The sequence below is a fragment of the Neospora caninum genome, chromosome III, assembly GCF_000208865.1.
Source record: "Neospora caninum Liverpool complete genome, chromosome III".
Lineage (NCBI taxonomy): Eukaryota > Apicomplexa > Conoidasida > Eucoccidiorida > Sarcocystidae > Neospora > Neospora caninum.
Genome location: NC_018388.1, coordinates 752,565 through 770,533, shown reverse-complemented (window position 1 = coordinate 770,533; position 17,969 = coordinate 752,565). Strand labels below are relative to the sequence as shown.

At 57.6% G+C, this 17,969-nt stretch overlaps 2 protein-coding genes across 2 annotated transcripts; one reads left to right on the top strand and one right to left on the bottom strand.

The window, feature by feature from the left end:
- Positions 1 to 3,616: 3,616 nt before the first annotated feature.
- Positions 3,617 to 6,809, top strand: NCLIV_007820 (hypothetical protein; the record flags this gene model as incomplete). The annotated part of the gene is made up of 4 exons (XM_003880293.1): positions 3,617 to 3,863; positions 4,605 to 4,733; positions 5,116 to 5,275; positions 5,531 to 6,809. 4 exons carry the CDS (start codon positions 3,617 to 3,619, stop codon positions 6,807 to 6,809), a joined length of 1,815 nt encoding a protein of 604 aa, XP_003880342.1.
- A 1,470-nt stretch (positions 6,810 to 8,279) lies between these two features.
- Positions 8,280 to 13,403, bottom strand: NCLIV_007810 (uncharacterized protein; the record flags this gene model as incomplete). The annotated part of the gene is made up of 1 exon (XM_003880292.1): positions 8,280 to 13,403. The coding sequence occupies one exon, from the start codon at positions 13,401 to 13,403 to the stop codon at positions 8,280 to 8,282; it is 5,124 nt and encodes a 1,707-aa protein (XP_003880341.1).
- Between the last annotated feature and the right edge of the window lie 4,566 nt (positions 13,404 to 17,969).

The following is a 17,969-nucleotide window of genomic DNA, read 5'->3' as shown; positions in this document are numbered from 1 at the left end:
TCAGATATAGCCTGCCGTGTCCGGTTTTGAAATATTTTGTTCCCAAGGCTTGACGCCGGGGAGACAGGGACGATAAAGGCGGGAGCTGCTTTCAAGAGCCAGGTGTTTGCCGCGTAGCGTCGAGAACAGAGGTGGAGGGTAGAACTACAGGACAGTCACGGCTGGGCGTTTTCCTATGGGGAATTCCCTCAGAGAGGTGGTGTGAAAACAGGAGCTTCACACCGAATGGTTGCCGTGGTTCGGCGCAATAAGGTTGTGGCCTCTGCCGGACCAACGCGAGCTAACTGGCTGTCGAAGACAAACACGGTCTGTGTTGTTTGTATGTGCATACGGCGTGCAGCACGCGACAGGGGTTTGTAAACAGGCGCCGTGCGGTGTGACGGATAGGCTGCCTCGTATGCCGACTGGGTAGCTTCGTCGCGACTCTGTTTTGAGGGCGTACAGGATGCACGGGAGGCACGCGTATTGGTCTCAAAAAGCGGGTTTGGCTACGTCCAGAGCGTTAGCAGTAGACAGCGCCGGCTACTCAGTCTGCGGTTCTCGAAGAAAATAGATCTGGAGTGCAGCCGAGAGACGCTCAAGGTCATCTCGTACCAAGGCTTATGTGTAATAGGGTTGCAGCGCGTTGGCATGTCCGCGCTCGGCGGGCGTCTGTTCAGTCAAGAATGCAGGAGGGCTTTCGAGCAGACGCTCGTTCCCTGCTTGTGGAAAGTGAAGTCGTGCGCAGCGTAGGATTCACGCTTGTCCCCAGGAAGGTGGCATATCCATTTTTGCTAGACGGAGTGTTGGGGCCAGCTTCGTTCTGTGTCTTTTCGCGAAATGTTTTCTCTAAGCCGCGGTGGCGCCAAAAGTCCCGATTCGCCACTGGCGTGCTGCGGTCCGTGAGGCGGTGAGCTTCCTCAGAATGTTATGCTATTTGCTCAGCGTGTATATACAGAAACGGTTTGAGTTGCCTACTGACGGGACCTGTTTTGTGCAAAAGATGCTCGTCTCGTACATTCGATGGCGTTGCGGGATCGCAGTGCTGTGTTGTGTCCATGCTTCGCTCTTGGTTATGGAGCATTCCGTCGGACAAAAACCTAGGAGTTCGAACCTTTTCTTGGCTAATCGATAATTCCTTACTTTCGGGTGAGAACGCGTATCTACAGCTCCGTTGGGTCTCAAGCATCCAACGCTGTCATGCAGCGTGAGGAGCGTAGGCAGACCAAATCGAGAAGCACAACCCAGTAGTAGATGTGATGCGCACATCTCGTCACATGTGCCACTCTTCAAGGCCGCCTGACGTGCCGGCATCACGTGCTTGATCAGGCGGCATTCCCACGCACCAGAACGTTTCTCTGACGCCTGGCCAGCCTACAGTCTCAAGAGGGTGGATAGCAGCTCGTCCTCGGCATGCGCATGAATCTTCCCACAGCTTTCTGACAGTCCTGCGGTGCGTGGTAATCTATAGCTACCGCAGTAACGGTTGCTTGCTGGACATTTCCGGTGCAACTCTTGATTTGTATCGTCCATATGATGGCGACTATTTCATTTAGCATATGCTATATTGTCAGACTATATACAATCAGATACCATTTTCGCAGCGACAGAAACGTACCAGTGGACCTGCGTTTGACGCGTTCATAAGGCGGTGAGGTAGGCAAGCAGAACGTATGCATCGCCATCAACGTTTTGCCTTTTCACGGGCTACGTGACAGAGAAGATATGGAGGTTGGGAGGCAACACCATTCTGTTGCCGCAAGTCGTAAGGCAAAATCTACGTAGCCTGCCCTTCCTATTAGCCCCCCATCTTTGTACGAAGCAGGATGATTACAGCTCCCCACCCTTGACTTCTTCGCATTCTCGGAAGCAATGCGACGTGAGACGTTGGAAGTGAGATCCAGGAAACTGTCGCGCAACAACGAAACGCTTGTCACGCAACTTGGTGGAGCGCATGCTCTTCCCCTGTGATCGCTTCCGTTGGACACGACACCACGTAGACTAATCTCGTCGGGAAACTGCGCTGATCCACCGAACAATGGGTATCAATTGCGAAGTCGAGAAGGCAACGGGAAGCGGTCGTTTTGGCCGCTAAGATGCTCAGGAGGCGGCTGAGGATACAATCAATCTACGGACGCCTCGCAGACCCTGACCCGTTCAATAGGATGGGGAAGCTTTTTGGTTCCACGTCCGAAAAAGCATTGTGCGTTTGACTGGAGTGCGTCTGAAACAGCAGATCGTTCTACAACGGCATCGTGCACCCACCGTATTTGCTTTGTTGTTTTTCAATTACCACAAAGAACCTGGGAGCATACCGCAACAAGCTCCCTGCAGACTGTCCTGAAGCATGAGCGGGTCACAACATCAGTCATGATGGCCAGTTCGGACTGTTAAAATATGCGCAGAAGCGTACGTATTCCTGGTGGATTTTTCATTCAGGTGCTGCCATTGTATTACTGGTTCCTTTGAGCCACGCCCCTGCTGTTGGCCTTTTCGCAGTGTCGGCACCGATCCAAGCTGATGCAAACGTCACATGTGGATCTGTGGGAAGTGCATGCAGTCCCGAAGGATACCTGCTTTGGCGGTGGTTTTGTCGGATCTGCCACACCGACTGTAGTTTCCCAACCACCGGACCTGGGGTCGCAAAGGGATATTTCTCGTGGCCATGTTTGATATGCAGATCTCAAATTGACACCCTGCCACGACACGGACTGATTGACCTCCGTGACGTTACACGCGGAAGTTGGGAGGAACAGTCAGGAGTCCTTCAAGGTTTTCCTTCAAAACATGGTGGTGAAAGGTTAGACGTCGTCCTCCTGGAGGCCGGATTAGTTTCGAAGCTACAACTTGACCAGAGTTGTTGCTTTGTCCCGAGAGATGCCGTCGCCCTTGTGTCGATTTTAAGTACAAGACTCCTGACACTAGTACGTTCGCCTCTACACCGTACTAGGCAACGGCTAGGCAAACGCCTCAGAAGACGAATGCTGTCCAACTTCCATCTTCGCTCTAATGGCCGTGCAGTGAATGAAAAAAACGCTGAACCGCAAAATAACCTAAGTAGTTTGACAGTTGTACGAGACAGTCCAACCAGTATCACGGGAAAATACACAGAACCACATCGTCTCCGTACGCCTTTTTGTGTCAGAGGATAAGAAACGTCTCCGTTCACTCGCTTGAATTGTTCGCCCGCCGAATCACGCTTCCAAATAACACCACCGAATCAGTGCTTGCTTTTAGCGCTTCACCCCTGTTGCAACGGGTAGTGTTTGCCCGACGGTTCATTTCCCCGGCGGAGTTCAGCACGTCACATTAGATATCAACTTACCTCCGGCCTTCATCTGCCGCAGCAAAAACGTACACTGGACTCCGTGAGAGTGGTCGGCTTAAACCGTTTTCAGAAGAGAGCCGGCAAACAGCTATTTACGCGGTTCACTGCAACCGAAAATCTCAGAACAGGGGAACGCACCGATTCCTTTGTTGTTGGTGCCCCTGCGTTGGTCTTTGGCACAGCGCGATATACTTGATTGCCGGCAAGGCTGCACTAAACATCGAGGACTCAAAGGCTAACAGCATCATGGTCGGTTCGATGGCGCTCCCTGCCGCCTGGCCTCCTAGGCAGAAAAACTCGAGGGTCCATATGGTCACAGTTTGTACAAGAGCCGAAGGGTGCACAACGGCTTTGCTCTACTCCAATGCAATTCTTAATACGCATTTGACCCTGCTGGGCTGGGGTGAAGCTTGCGGAGGGCCAGGCTGGCGTCTGAAGAAAGTTGTTGACTTCTGCAAAGAAGTCGAGTTGGACGATGTAGTCGTCGTGGTCGACGGCTTCAACTCAGTTATTCTGCAACCGCGCGAGGTTATTCTGGAGAAATTCCTCGAGTTCGGTGCGTGAACAGATCCCGCACTCAACACCCCATATAAGAGTCTATTGCGTGCAAATGTCCTTTCACTTCTCCCGGCTATGCCGTGGCTGTTTCGTTTTTGACGGTACATCTACGTTAGGTCTTTGCCGAACGGTAGTATCCCTGTGAGATGTCCTAGTGAAGGGTAGGCGTGATCGCTACCCCGTAGATCACCAGAGCCTTCGTTGTACCTGTTCTGGTCCTGCGGCTCACCCGCAGATTCAGAGCAAAAACAGAGGAGACCGCAAAGTTGCGTAACAAACGAAATTGTGAAACGCAGACCACATTCCGGCTACACGAGACGGCAGCGAAGCATCAGCTACTTATTCAATCAAGCCTCCAACATACTAAGATGTTTCCTTATTCTGGATATATCCTGCGGTAGCAACCGCCGACCACGACCTGCTGCTGACGAATAAAGAAACTCGGTCGTACGGGAGATGATAATTTCACATGTAAAAGCATCTAGAGAAGTTTCATCTTCAGCCTATATAGGAAGCCCAGGCCAATGACTGAACGTCTACGGAACCGCAAACTAACGTCAGTTCTTGATGATCGGACACTACCCGCACGACACCCGGATAAGCCCTCCCCACACGTTTGGTACCTCCAACCATAGACCTTGGTTCGGCAGATGGCATTCCACAGGTTGGAAGATTTGTGTGATATATCTCGTCGGCCACGTGGTAAGGCCCCTTTGGCTTTGGTGTCCCTACCTTCCAGGAGGTAGGATCGTCTGCATGGGCCAGCAGGACGCTCACTATCGACAGAGTCGGCTGTCTCTCCACATCCCTCCAGTGCAGAGTGCAGCTGCTCAAAACAGCCGCGCGTGCCTGACGGTTCTGAATGCTGGTGAGCTAGGCTCGAGAGTCGACGTGTACCCCGTAGCAAGGCATACTCTGTTGCGAGAGAAAAGTGACAGACCTATCGTTAGCAGCGTCGTCAACGCTGAGCTGTAACCCTACTGGATCCAACCCCCATGTGTGGCAGCAGTGGCTGTGATGTGCGGAGGCTGTGAAGTGGCCAGAATGGGGAATCAGTACACTTGAAGAGCTCGCTTTCCAAGCTAGGTTGTAAACCAGCAGCACTCACCGTCGGGACGCCGATGTCCTGATCGGTTGTACTGCATCTTGCAATCTATTTTTTGCCGGTACAACCCGGCGGCTTACTCAGGAGCATTCCAACTATGATGGAACCTTTGGTGGAGCTATGCATTCTTGATCTTTCCTGTCAGGCGCATTTGCTGCATACGCGCGAGACATTATCCGTCTCTTTGCCGACGCTCCCGAAGAACTTTCTCAGCATGTGTTGCTCGGAGAACTGTATCAAGCACAGCCGGATCTTCTCGTGACAATTGACACGAACTGCTCACTTTTTCACCGCTATCGATCTCCGTAAGTGGTTTGGGTGCTGTGAGTTGGACCGGGCCCACGGCAGACTCCAAAACTTTGCAACTAGAAGATTTGTGCGCCTTGTGTTCCCTGCGGGGCCACATTTTCGGTTGCCTTCCCGACGGGCAGTGCTCAGTGCCTCACACCAGTGAACGAGAGTCGACCGGGATCGTTTGTGGGAAGCCTGCGCCCCGCGATGCCTCGGAGTCTTAGACAATTTCTTTTGTCTTGTTTCCTGCACGGTTCGTGTGTGTTCAGAAACGACTTGACGGTTCTCACTTACGCAGACGCCCATGCGCAGTCCATCCATGCTCCTCCTAATTTGCCTTCGACAAGCGGCCGCAGTCTCCCGTCATCTTCTGGCGCTCCTTGCTCACCTCCCTTCTTCCGGCCCTCGCCACTGCCACGTATAGCTATGGATGCGGTGACAAGGGAGACGCCGTGCTTGGTGCACATCCCCCGAAGTCGAAATGCAGATGCGTTTCTACGGCAGTTGGGCCTTCCGTCGCGTAGCGTCCAGCTCGGTGTCCTGTCGCTGATTCCGCGTTGTTGTCGTGAGTTCGTCCACAAATATAAGAAGGCGGTGCTTCCGCCAACCGCCCAGCTCGACCGTTTAGTCTCTTGGCTGTTCATCGTCTTCTTCATCTCAGCTGAGATCCTCGGCCTTCTCAGCCTGAGAGGGATTCTTGCGGTAGCCGTGGCGGTAATTCCCCAAGACGCACCAGAGGAGGTCGCAGGCTCATTCTTTGTGTGGCGACAGGGGACTCAGAAGGAAGCGGCGCCGAGGGACTTGCATCGAACAGCTGAGGCTGCCATCCTCACAGCTGTGTCGGCCGTCTGCGAAGGCGTACACCACCTGTACCATTTCTGCCTCGCGCTGAGCTGGGTGTGGATTCTCTCCTTGGTGATGTCTGGCCTGGGTCTACTAGGTGTGGCAGCCTGGAGCAGTCTGCTGAGCCGACGACCAGAAACAGTTTCTGGAGGACAGTCTCCTCATCTCAACAGAGTGCACTCTACAGCCAGCGAACAAGCGGCAGGTGCATGCGCACCTGAAGAGACAGCGGAGAAATTCGCCAGCACGGCAGGACCGGCATCGTACATCGGCGCTGACGAATTCCTTCAGGATTCCCAGACCACCTATTTGCAGCACTTGCTCCAAGAGCAAGCGTCATTAGCTTGCATGCGTAAAGAGTCTGCTTTGCTTGGCTCACTTTGTGCCGAAGGCGACACCCAAAGCCAGGATGTCGGCGGGGAAAGGAAATCAGCGGCTGGGCGTCAGACGGGACCGCGGCGGCAACAGCGGTCCCCCTCCCTCCAAGGCGGGGGAGCTCGAAGGCGCAGAGGCTCGCTGAAAAGGCAGTCGGGGTTCCTGACAGAGTCGAGTACCGGCCTCAGTAGCGGCAGTTCACTCGACGACAGTGGAACTCCCGAACCGCCGACAGCGCCGCGCGGAAACTCTGAACGCGCTGCAACCAAGAGGGCTCCATCAAAAGGAGCCCAGCGACGAGGTGCGGCACGCAGACGAGTGGCAGTCTAAACCTACAGCGGTCTTTCATAGAAGGAATATAGGGTTGCTACCGACGTGGTAGGCTTGAAGCCGCATTTTTGTACAGCCCAAAAATCAGGGCAGCACCCAGGCGTCTCACTTGAGCCAGGGAAAGCTGCGGCTCAGCTGTGCTGTGGTCTGTTCTACGGTGCGTTTGCTTCGGAACCGCGTTGGTCCGTCGCGACACAGACCCACGCTCGCCTAAAACTTACCATTGCAGCAACGCTAGAGGCGGCATTTCTTTGCCTCCGCTGAGAACATGTTAAATCGTATACGGGGGCGATTACCTCGCCGCCACGTGCATTTCCGACAGACGCACTGCGCTTCTTTTCAAAGGCTTAACCGGTCACGGCGAATGAAAGGGCTTAAATTCTGCATGGTTTCAGATTATGGGTTGCCACTGTCTGACTCTCGTCTTTAGAGTGCTTTCTGTCGCATCGCAACTGGTATGCCGCGCGCGAGATGAGCGCGTGTAGAAATCGCTTGAGGGAAAGAACCAGTGTCTGAGCACGGACGAAACGCCTGGCAGAGTCGCCAAAAGAAGAGAAAAAAAGAAGGGGAAAAGGAGACAAGTCTACAAGAAACAGGAGATGAGAAACTTTGCGCACGTGTTCTAAAAAAGACCTACATGCCGTTAGCGACTTTGGGAAACGAAAAAATCGCAATCTCCAGGGCGAATGAACAACACGCTGGAGCACTCCCTGGAAATGAACGCACGTCGGGACAACAGACGAATATGCGTTCATCAAAACAAAGAAACCGACCCGAGGGTGAAAAACTCAATGCGCCGGCGCGGGACAGAACCGATGCCAGCAACGGCGCACGATGCCCTGCGGCCTTCTGATGACACATCGCCCTTTGCTAGGGCGTATTTACAGCCATCGTTTGGACTCAGTCTCACAAGAGCACAACCAGGATGAGCTTTACCTAGAAATAAACACGATGGAAAAGCTGTTGGGTCGAGAGAGGCGACCGTTCGAGAAGTACGAACGGCATCTCCTGTGCCTTCCCCCTCTTCCCGCCAAGCGGTCGTACCGTTCTGCGCTTGTGCTTTTCCGTGCGAACAGTGCTGCTAGATTAAACGAACACAGACACCTGTATAAAGCAAAGCGAGGGCATGGCCACAACAAGAGGAAGAAGGAAACGCCTGGGAAGAAACGAGGCGTTTTTGGTTAAGATTCGAACGCACCACCAGGCGCCGAAAGCCGCGTGAGCATTCCACGCTTGTTTGAAACACGTTCGTTCTTCGTGGTTTCCCCTGACATCCTTTACGAGACGCGTGCACCCGACGGGTGCGATACCACACGTCAAGCTCCGTTTCTCCTGTTCACTGGCTTTCGTTCTAACTCGTGCCTGTGGTTATTCATCTGAGGCCTCTCCTCTCTACCGTCGCTCCCTCTCGCGCACTGCGACGACTCCGCATTCGCCCGTTCCTACCCCCCGTGAAAACCGTCGGAGTCCTCAGAGTCCACGGGTAGGTACGGCTCCAGCGCCTGTTGTCGGGTCACACACACCCGGGTCCCCACTGACCACGGCTCCTCCTCCCTTCAACTGCGGCTGGTGCGGAGAATGCGAGGAAGCCTGAGAGGTCGTGGTGGCTGAAGCACTCGAGGCGCCTGCATTCCCTTTGTTCTTCGCTGCGCCTCCGAGCCGAAGACTCTCCATGTGCGCCCGCCACTGGACAGCCAGCAGGCGCGCCTCTTCGAAGCCGTGACGCTTCACTGAGAACTGCTGCTCGTGCTGTCGGCCATCGACGGTGATTCGCGCGCGCCAGACATCCTTGGGGGGCGAGTAACAGACCCCGGGGTGGTGCGGTTGAGTGCCGGGTCCTCCCGGCGCGCAGTTGCCGGCGCTGCTGGTCGCCGCGTTCCCCTGAGCGCCGAGAGAATGGGCGTTGCTGTGGCTTCCGGTTTGTTTCAACTGGAGAAGCAGGAACTGCTGCGCGCCTGAAGAGACACCTCCGTTGCCTCGTTTCGACGGACCTGAGTCGCCGCCGGAGCCGCGCCCTTCAGGACCACCCGTGGACCGAGCAGCGCCCGGCATCGGAGACGCGCTGCTGCATACCAGGTTACTGTGCGTTCCAGGTGCGGCGGTGCCTACACCTGCCGACGGACGGACAGCTACAGCAGGGAGAAACGCGGCAGGCGTCACCGGCGGCGCAAGGACCCCCGCTGGCCTCTGCTGGAACTGGCGTTGCAGCTCTTGCAGTTGCTGAAGGGTTCTGAGGTGCAAGATTGCCGCTGCAGCGATGGCATCGCCGCTGCTAGAAGACACGTTTCCATCTCCACCTGCGTAAACTGACGCTTTCTGGAGAGACGACGGCGTCCCTCCGAAAAACAATCCTGTTCCAGCTGCGCTGCCTGAGAGCAGTGCGCCCGTGCCACTGTTTGGACAGCACGGCGTCTGGTTCGCAGCCTGTGAAACCGCCGACAGGTTCAGAATACCCGGGCCAACGCCGCCACCCGCTGAACCTGGAAAACGCGAGTTCGGATGCCCACTGATGGCCGAAACCCCTCCCCCCAGGGCCGTGGCTTCGGCGACGCCTCCCGCGGAGGTCTGCTGGGCTTCACACAGCCCCCCCGCCGACGTCGACGACGTTTCAGGGAGTTGCGGAAGACACGCTGGACTGGGGAATGACCCAAGAGGGTTGCTGGCAGATGCACCACCAATAACTCCAGCGTGCGAAATGTTACACAGACTCGGCGACGGCGACCCCGTATTTACACTCAGAGTATGACAGTCGGAGAACATGGAGGGCCAGCTTGTCGGCGCCGTCATGCCGCAACTTCCTGGGGCCGTCATCGCAGAACCGGGGACCGCAGCCGCGCTGTCCGCACCGTGAACCAAGTTCCGACTCTGTTGCAGCTGTTGCAAGAAGAAATCCTCGGTGCTTGGGCCCTTCGCGTCTCCTTGAGCACTGGGGCATCCTCCCACCGACAGCAGACCCGGTGAGGCCCCGGCAGAGACTGCGGCGGCGCTGTGCGCCGGACCTCGGCGCTGTTTCTTCGTTGCTCTTCCAGGGGCAACGGCAGTCCCGCCGGGGCCTTGGGCTGCGCCTTCTCCCGGTCGATTTGGGCTGATCGGATTGGCGCTCTGCGACGCCGGGGCGCCTCGTGTCTGCTGCCCATACTGCCTCTTCAGGCCCCTCGTGTGTCCCGCGCTGGCGGTTGACGGCGCCACGCCACCGGCAGGTTCCCCAGGGACGTGATGCGAAGAGCTCCCTCCAAGAAGCGCCAGGAAATCGGGCTGGTCCGCACCGCCTGCGCGCACCCCTGCATTCGCTGCAGCTAGAAGAACTGGGAGAGACGCCGGCGTCCCTCCCGCGGCAGCAGCCGAAATTCCCAACGCGTCAGGTCGCGCGGCTCCTGGTGCGCCGTAGCCTAAAAAAGCGTCGCCCCCCACACCGGGAAAGGCCGACGACCCTATCTGATCAAACGCAGCCGAGAGTAGAAGAAGCTGCTGGTGGAACGCGGCCGATGCCGGAGTCGCTGCCCCGAAGGGACCAGCGGGCGCCGCGAGTTGATCGGCGCTCCCCCCCTCTCCGAACGGTCCAGAGCCCCAAGCCTCTTGCAAGAGACCCGCGACGGCCGCTGGTGCCCCCGTGGTGCCAAGGCCTCCACTGGCGCCCATGCTCCTGCAGGAAGAAGCTGCTGGGGCTTCAGCAGGCAGCCCTGGCTGCAACGGGGAAGCCTGAGGACCCCACAAGAAGAGAGACTGGAGATTCGACGCATCCACGGCTGCGGGCGACGCGGAGGCGGCGGAGGGCGCAAGCGACATCCCGCCCCCAGGGCGTGGCGTAGGGAGTCCCGGGGGTGTCGAGGAAGAGGTGATGGACACGCCGGAAGACGCCGGCGACGAAGAATACCGAGACGGAATCGACGTCGAAGAGGATGCAGGGTTGTTCGTTGATGCACCAGAAGTCGAAAGCGACGCGGCCCCACCTTCTCTGGCTGTTGCACATGCATCAGAGCTGTTTCCATTGCTCTTGGCCGCAATCTGTGCATTCTCTGAACCTCGATCGCCGTCCGCCACTGGCGCGCCCTCTCCCCTGCTCGGGCGCCGCATCGCGCCGGTGGGCGATTCGCCGGCTCCAGCCAAAACCGCTGCGCCGGTTTCTTCAGGTAATCCCTCGTCTGTCGCAGCTTGGCGCTGCTGCATGGCGGCCACGAGGGCAGCAGCCCCCGAGTGCCCGTTGCGCAGGAGGAGAAGGAGACTGCCTGGGCTCCCAGGCAACAGCGAGGACGGCGAGGAAGAGGGGTGCCTCGACGGAGACCCCGGAGCGGCTGCACCCCGTTCGCCGACTGTGTCCGACCCCCCGTCGCGCCCCACGTCGTCGGCCACGGCCTCTGGAGCTTCGGCGCGGGCGAGCGAAGGGACACCCTCGCTGAAGCCGTCCTGCAAAGAGAGAGAAGACGGAGAGGCAGCAGGCAGACAGAGAGAAGATCGCCCTGCCCGGGAACCGTTCGCCAGTTCGCCATGTTCAGGCAGAAGACCCGGCTCGCTTGCTCCTGCCTTTGGTGTCTTGGAAGAGGGAAAGGGCGACGCGATCCCGGCCGCGGCGCCTGCCGGGACTGCTGCAGCTGAGGAAGACCTCGAGGAAAACGAGGCGAAGAGTGGATGCGCAGAGTCGCGTTCGTCCTGAAGGACGAGCTCTTGACGTGCTGGGTGGCTTTCTGCCGGCGCTTCGGAGGTCGAGGCAGAAGGAACGGCGGCAGGTGCGGCAAGCCTCGTGGCGTCCCACAGAGCGGCCTTCAGCGAAGCCGTACCTGCGTCGAGGGGCCGGCCAGCTGCCTCGGTCTCCAGCTTCCCCACACTGGTGCCCTCTCTCCACAGGTCCACGGAACTCTGTATGGCCGACGCAGCACTCGGGCATACCGCCGGGGCCACGGGCGCTACGTAGGGCGGCGCGGTACGCTGGAACGGCCCCTCAGACCCCTCGATTGCAGCCGAGCACTCCAAACTGTTCGAGTCGTTTCCCACTTCGGCGAGGGCGTCCATCTCTGCAACATGGGGCGCAACGGCCTCGGCCACCTCTATCCTGTCATCTCTTCCGCATTCGAGTTCCCCACCATCCCCGGCTACATCTTTGGAAGTCCCGTTGCGTGAAGCAGAGACCAGCAGGCTGGCCTCTGCCTCGCCGTCGCGATCGCCATGGCCTCGGCGCCCCGCCTCTGCCGCGCACGACTCCACCGCGATTCCTGTCTCCAACGACACCTCGCGTGCGCGACCTTGGAGCGCCCCGCCTTCCTTTTCCGTCCCGTCGGGTCCCTCAGCAAAGCACCCCAGACCTGATTGGGTGCCTGCGGGGAAGCTGAAGCCATTGAGAGGAGCAGCCTCAAGGATCGCAAGGGCGCGCTCTGCGCCTTCACAGTCGCCGACTCGAAACAGCGAAAACGGCAAACTCGAGTCTGGAGCGGCACTGCCCGACGTCGTCGTGGTCCGCGTGGCCTCTGTGCAGGGGCCAGTCAGCAGCCGACCGCCTGCTGAGGCGGTGAGTCCCGTGGGCGGAGACAGCAGGTGGGCGTCTCCGTGATCGGCGGAACTGCGCCGCAAGCCGTCCTTCGAAGACAGGCAGCGCGACTCGACTTTGGCCGTCGCGTCTGGAGTCTCGGGGGCGACCAATGTCAGCACGCCTGACGCCGGCACCTCTTCTGGGGCATCTGCGCCGGGGACGGTGGCGCGGCAGGGGTGAGAAGGCAAGGCCGCTGTGAGCCTTCGAGGAAACGCGTCTGGGTTGCCGTCAAGGGTTCTCGAACCCTCGTCCTGTGGCACACACGCGGAAGGGCGATGGAGCGAACAAAACGCTCGCGGTGCCTGAGCAGCGGCAGCGCCACACGATGGGCTCCGGTCGCTGTTTTCCGCGAGCGCCGGTGACAGCGCATTCGCGACGCGGAGTGTTTCGTCTGGCAGGGAGAAGTCGGAAGACGGAAGGTGGGCCGAACGCGCGACCGACGTTTGTGGGGCCATGCTGGCGTTGAGGAAAGACGACAGCGAGAGAGGGAGCTCTGCCCCGGGCGTCGCGCCGGGCTCACCGTCGCCTTCGCGGTCGGCTGGCCACGGCCACATTGCGTCTTCACCCATCGCTTTCCGCGGAAGCAAACTGTGCATTTCCAGTCGCCCCTCCTCACAACTTCCACTTTTATCTGTCCCGAGTGCGAGACGCAACTGTTGCTTCTGCAGAGAGGCCAGTGCGACGGCGGCGAGGTCTGGGGAAGAGAGCAGGAGCTCTTGCAGACTTGGCGGGGGCGTCGAGAGCGCGGAGGCGGGAAAGGCGGCCGGGAGGTGCGGCGGGGTCTTGGGCTGGGCCGAAGGAAAGGCGAGAGAGGAAGGTTTCCGAGACGCGGGTTGAAGGCCGCAGAAGGGAGAGTTCAAAAGGGACGTGGGACTGCTGGACATGGTGGCCGAGTCCGGCCCAGGCAACGAGGCAGAGGCGAGAGAAGCGAGAAGGTCTTGCTGGATTGTCGGGAACGAAGAGAGAGTCTGAACAGCCGGCACAGACGCCAGTGACGCATTCGGCGCGGAAGGGTCGGATGGCGACGATGAGACCCGGGAAAAAACACGGAACAGCTGATGCAGATTGATCATTTTTCTGTCCGCAAGGAAACACCTGTGACGGTTGATGGAATATCAATCGTCCACGAAGCGTGACGCGGCCGAACACGCGAGCGCCGCCTCCCAGTTCGCCACTCCAAACTCAGGACTCGGGAGGACGCCGCGCCGGAACCGAGAGAGATCTACGCTAACGCACCGCGTCGGCGGAAACAGGCCAAAGGGCGATTCAGAGGTTTATCTGGAGACGTCGTGGAGTGAAGGGAGTGAACACCAGAGGTCAGCGAGCGCGGAGTACGGAGGCAGGACATCCAAGAGACGAAGATCGCCTTGGGTGTAAAGAGCTACAGAGACTCTGGACATCTGTACAGGGTTGGGGTCCGCCTTTGCTGTCTCATGACAGCCGGCCAATGACGTCGCGACCAACAGACGAGACAAGCTTTCGCTGCCTTTGCAGCAGACCAATATGTAGACTGACGAAGTGAACAGTCTTGAGTTGGTGCGAGGGAGATCGCGGACGAGCGCGGGGGGGGGGGGCTGTCTTTTTTTACAGACAACACAAGTGGACGGCCGCGGAATGGGACGCGAGCAATCAACGTGAGCGGCAGAGCGCAGAAGCGCCGTTGAAAACACAGACCACCGCGAACACCGGGTGCGTTGATGCTTCGGCAAGAATAATCGGAATTCCCTAACTAGGAAATCATCGGCCGATACTCGGATAAAAATGCAGTGGGTCTCACGCACCGCAAAAACGCGGGCAGCCAGACATCGAGAGACGGCTCGAACCAGGACACCCCCGGCGGCTCTATGGCAGGTCAACGCCCCCGCCAGCTCGCCTTCCGTTTTTCTTTCGGACAGAAACCAGCGGCAAGAGCTCTGCTAGTCTGACCCACCCAGTGAAACGGTCTCGACGTGCAGGCAGTCGCGGTGTGTAGACGGGAGACTGTCTTTCTTCGAGCGCGTGTTCAGACAACAAGCAACCTGCGGAGCGGAACAGCTTGCTGGGTTCCGTTCGCCCGGCAAGAGAAACAGCAGAAAAACCTGGAGAGGACAGTCTTGCAGTGGCCAGCAGCCCGAAACGGACGCCGGTTTCCACACATGCACGAAATGCCGGGCACCGCTCGTGAAGAGTCGAAACACTGGTTTCCTTACGCCGTGAGAGGAGACCGCCCAGGACAGCTTGTTTCAAGACCACTTGAAATTTCCCTACGGGCAGTCCGATGCCCAAAAACTCGGGAGGCCAAGCTGGCCGACGAGGAACATGGGACACTGTCGCTCGAGGAGACGGAGGAACCGTTGACCTTGCTACAGCAGACACGATTCAGCTACGGACGCCATTGTCCCTGGCGAGCCGGAAGGACACTTTGTCGAAACAGAGATCTTTCCTCTTGGCCGTCAACTGGACGAAAACAAAAAACAGATAGTGTCGCCTAAAACCCCGGACAAACCGAAGTTTTTGATAGTCTGCCTGCCGGATAGTGGTACTGCAAAAGTGGGCAAAAAGGCGGAGCGAACCGCGGCCACCTGCACGAGAAAAACGGCTTCGATTTGAGAGACGAGAACAAATCACGACAGAAAGCCGTTGAAACACGTCTCGTGTCGGTTGTGTGCAGAGAAACGTTTCCCTTACGAAAAAGAGGAGACGGTGTCTCTCTAGGTGTAGGATCACCAGGGCCGGACTCTTTTTTTGTGATAGCCTTTCCCCCGGGTACTTCTCCTCCTAGCTCTTCGCTGCCTTCTTACTAACAGGGTGAGGCTTGAAAAAACGTTTCCGCAGTCTCTCAAGTGGGGACAACGGCGGGAAAAACTGGGGCGGGGAGACGAGAGAAGTAACGCAGGCCACCAAAAAAGCGGGGAAAGAGAGAACAAGGAAGAGACAAAAACGCGGCCGGGAAGACCGCGCGGGCACAGCGTTTACTCGGGCGGTTTCCTTCTGTGACCCGGGTAACTACATCTGGTAAAACGAACAAGCGTCGAAGGAAAGAAAGAGGCTAGCACGAAGGCACAAGCAAACCCGAAGCAACACTGCCTGAGACCGTTGTGCTGAGAAAGAACTAGAAACAGCAGACAGCGATCGACACAAAAAGCACTCCCGTGACTCTCGTGCACTGCCGCAAGGGACAGAAGGGAACGGCGACGGCGAGCTGCGGGTTTTCGCTGGCGTAAGTGGGTGACAAGCGCGACTTTTGTCTCCCAGGTTCAAACATGTGTACAGGAAGGCGCGGTACGGGGCGCGGACTTTTGACACGGGACGAGACGACAGGAACTACGGGCTTTTTTGGCAAAAGCCGACACCAGCGAAAAACAGATATGAATGCCGTAAACTCAGAACTCCACAGAGCACAGCGTAACAAAACAGTGTAGCCTCTAGACGAAGCAATGTTGCGGCCTACACTCCTGGGCACGGCGCTCGGTAGACGAAAAACAGACAATTCGGGTGACCGCGGGGCAGGGAGAATCCCAGAAGATACTCGGGAGGGGGTTTGGCGGTGTGGTTAACGCTAAACCTCCAGTCGATTTTCCGCCGCGAAAACACTCTTCTTTTCCTTCAAATCCTAGTGACGAAGATGTACCCTTTCACGTTCTTTACACGAGTTTACCCCCGTTGCCTGCGGGATTTCAAGTCCTGCCGGCGTTTGGGGGGAGGGGCGGGGTTCCTCTCACGTCTCCCAGAATCCGAGTCCGTTCCACGCAACACAAGGGGGGCATCTCGCGGCGAAAAGAGGAACGCACTCTTGTTTCGCGTGCGTGAACCAAGAATGTCGATGTGTAGATAGATAAAAAAATGTGGGAACGCCGCCTGATGGAGGCGCCTCGAGTGACAAAGTGCCAGGCTGGGAAGAGTACCACCGAACCTCACGGCGCAGCTAGCGCGCTTGCGGCCGTCACTCCGGAGAATGGCGGCAATGGCGTGGCAGAAAATGGAGAACCGCACTCCACGCTTTGCAAGAAACGAGCGGAAACACAACCCGAGCAACACGCCTTGAGTCAATAATTCCAAACCGGCTGTGCAAAACAGCGTCAGCCACCAATAACGCTTCACAAAAAGAGCGCGAAGGTGCCTTCGGGAAAGAGCATACACTGTTACAGTCGACGCTGGCACAGCGCTCACAGAGCAAACTTGTTTTTGGACCCTCCTTTTCGGCGCCAGGCGTCTTGCGCAGCAGCCCGGCGGGAGGATGACGCGGGGGGCGACACACAGTCTGGAAATTTTTGCGCCTCTGGCCGTTAGAACAGAATCATGAAACGGGCATTCCAAGAAATGTCGAGGCCATGCGTCAAACCTTTCGATCGACGGGACGAAGGGAACAGGAACAAGGTCACAGACAACTCTCTCGCCGCGTCCTCGCTACTTCCGCCTGGGGGTGAGTCTCCCCCCGTGGCAGCACGCGCGCAGCTGTAAGGTGTCGTTCCCGCGCAGCTGAGAAAGCGCAAGACACACGTCACGCAACGCACGCAGCGACCGCCTTTGAAAATAGCAAACTGTAGAGAAAAGTTAGAAAACCCGTTGGCAATTGACGTATGAAGGCAGCAGAAGCCGACAGAGGCTGGTTCCAGGCCGTCTGATCGCTCAAGACATCGATCGGAGGCAGAAGCAAGCTACAGATGAGAACACTGGGGACAAAAAAAAACGGCGGACGCAACTCGAAACGGAAAAGGATAAGCCAGCGCTTAACAGAATCGAGGAACTTGGACAGTTTGTGGTTCGGATAAATACACCCACGGTTTTGCCGATTTGCTGCTGGAAAAACCACGGAGAAACTGGCACAATGTAGGTGTCGGCTGAGAGGCGTGCGCAGGATATGCACGTGGTGTTACCACAGATGCTAAGGTTCGCTTGCAAGCGAGGAGCTTGACGACATAGGAATGGCTGCTCCTGGACGGAACTATATCGAAAAAAGAAAGGCTCACGCAGGACGGCGTACTATACCACTCTAAAGAAATACAGACAGCTTGAAATGCTCTAGGGATGGCAAAGTGGGTACGGCGCCAGTGATCGCCAGGCAGACGCCACGAGCACAGCGACGAGCCCCTCAGAACGCGTCACTGCAGAGTAGCGCGAAAGCACTTCCACAGAGTAGCTTCAGCGGAAAGAACTTTGGTTCCTGGAAACCGCACACACACTGACGGCGAAAATGATACAATACTCCTGGAACCCCAGAGAAAAACGAGACTTACCGAACCAGCCCAAGGCCGAGCTCCCGGTGAGCGGTTCGTGATGTCTTGCACAGCTCGAGCCCGACGCGGGAGCAAACTGTGGCAGGAGAGCAGAATCGTCGGAAAACTTCAGAGCTATTGAAGCGAAAAGTGAATGTGTTAAGGAGGTCTGTTTGAAAATGTCTTGTGCCGATCTATTCAAGCGGGAATCGTACGTGGCGCTTGCGAGCGGCTGTCCCGTTTCCCTGTTTTCGCCGTTTGCAGCAGCGTCTTAGACGCGACCGCCGCGTGCAGCTGCTCCGGCTGGCGCAGTTCCGTGGCATGGGACAGGTGAAGGAAAGATGGGGACGCCGGGATGCTGAAGAGCGTCTAGTCGGCACAGCTGGGCTCATACAGCGGGAGATGGCAATGGCCTTTCCCATTCCAAATGGCAGAGGGGGACAT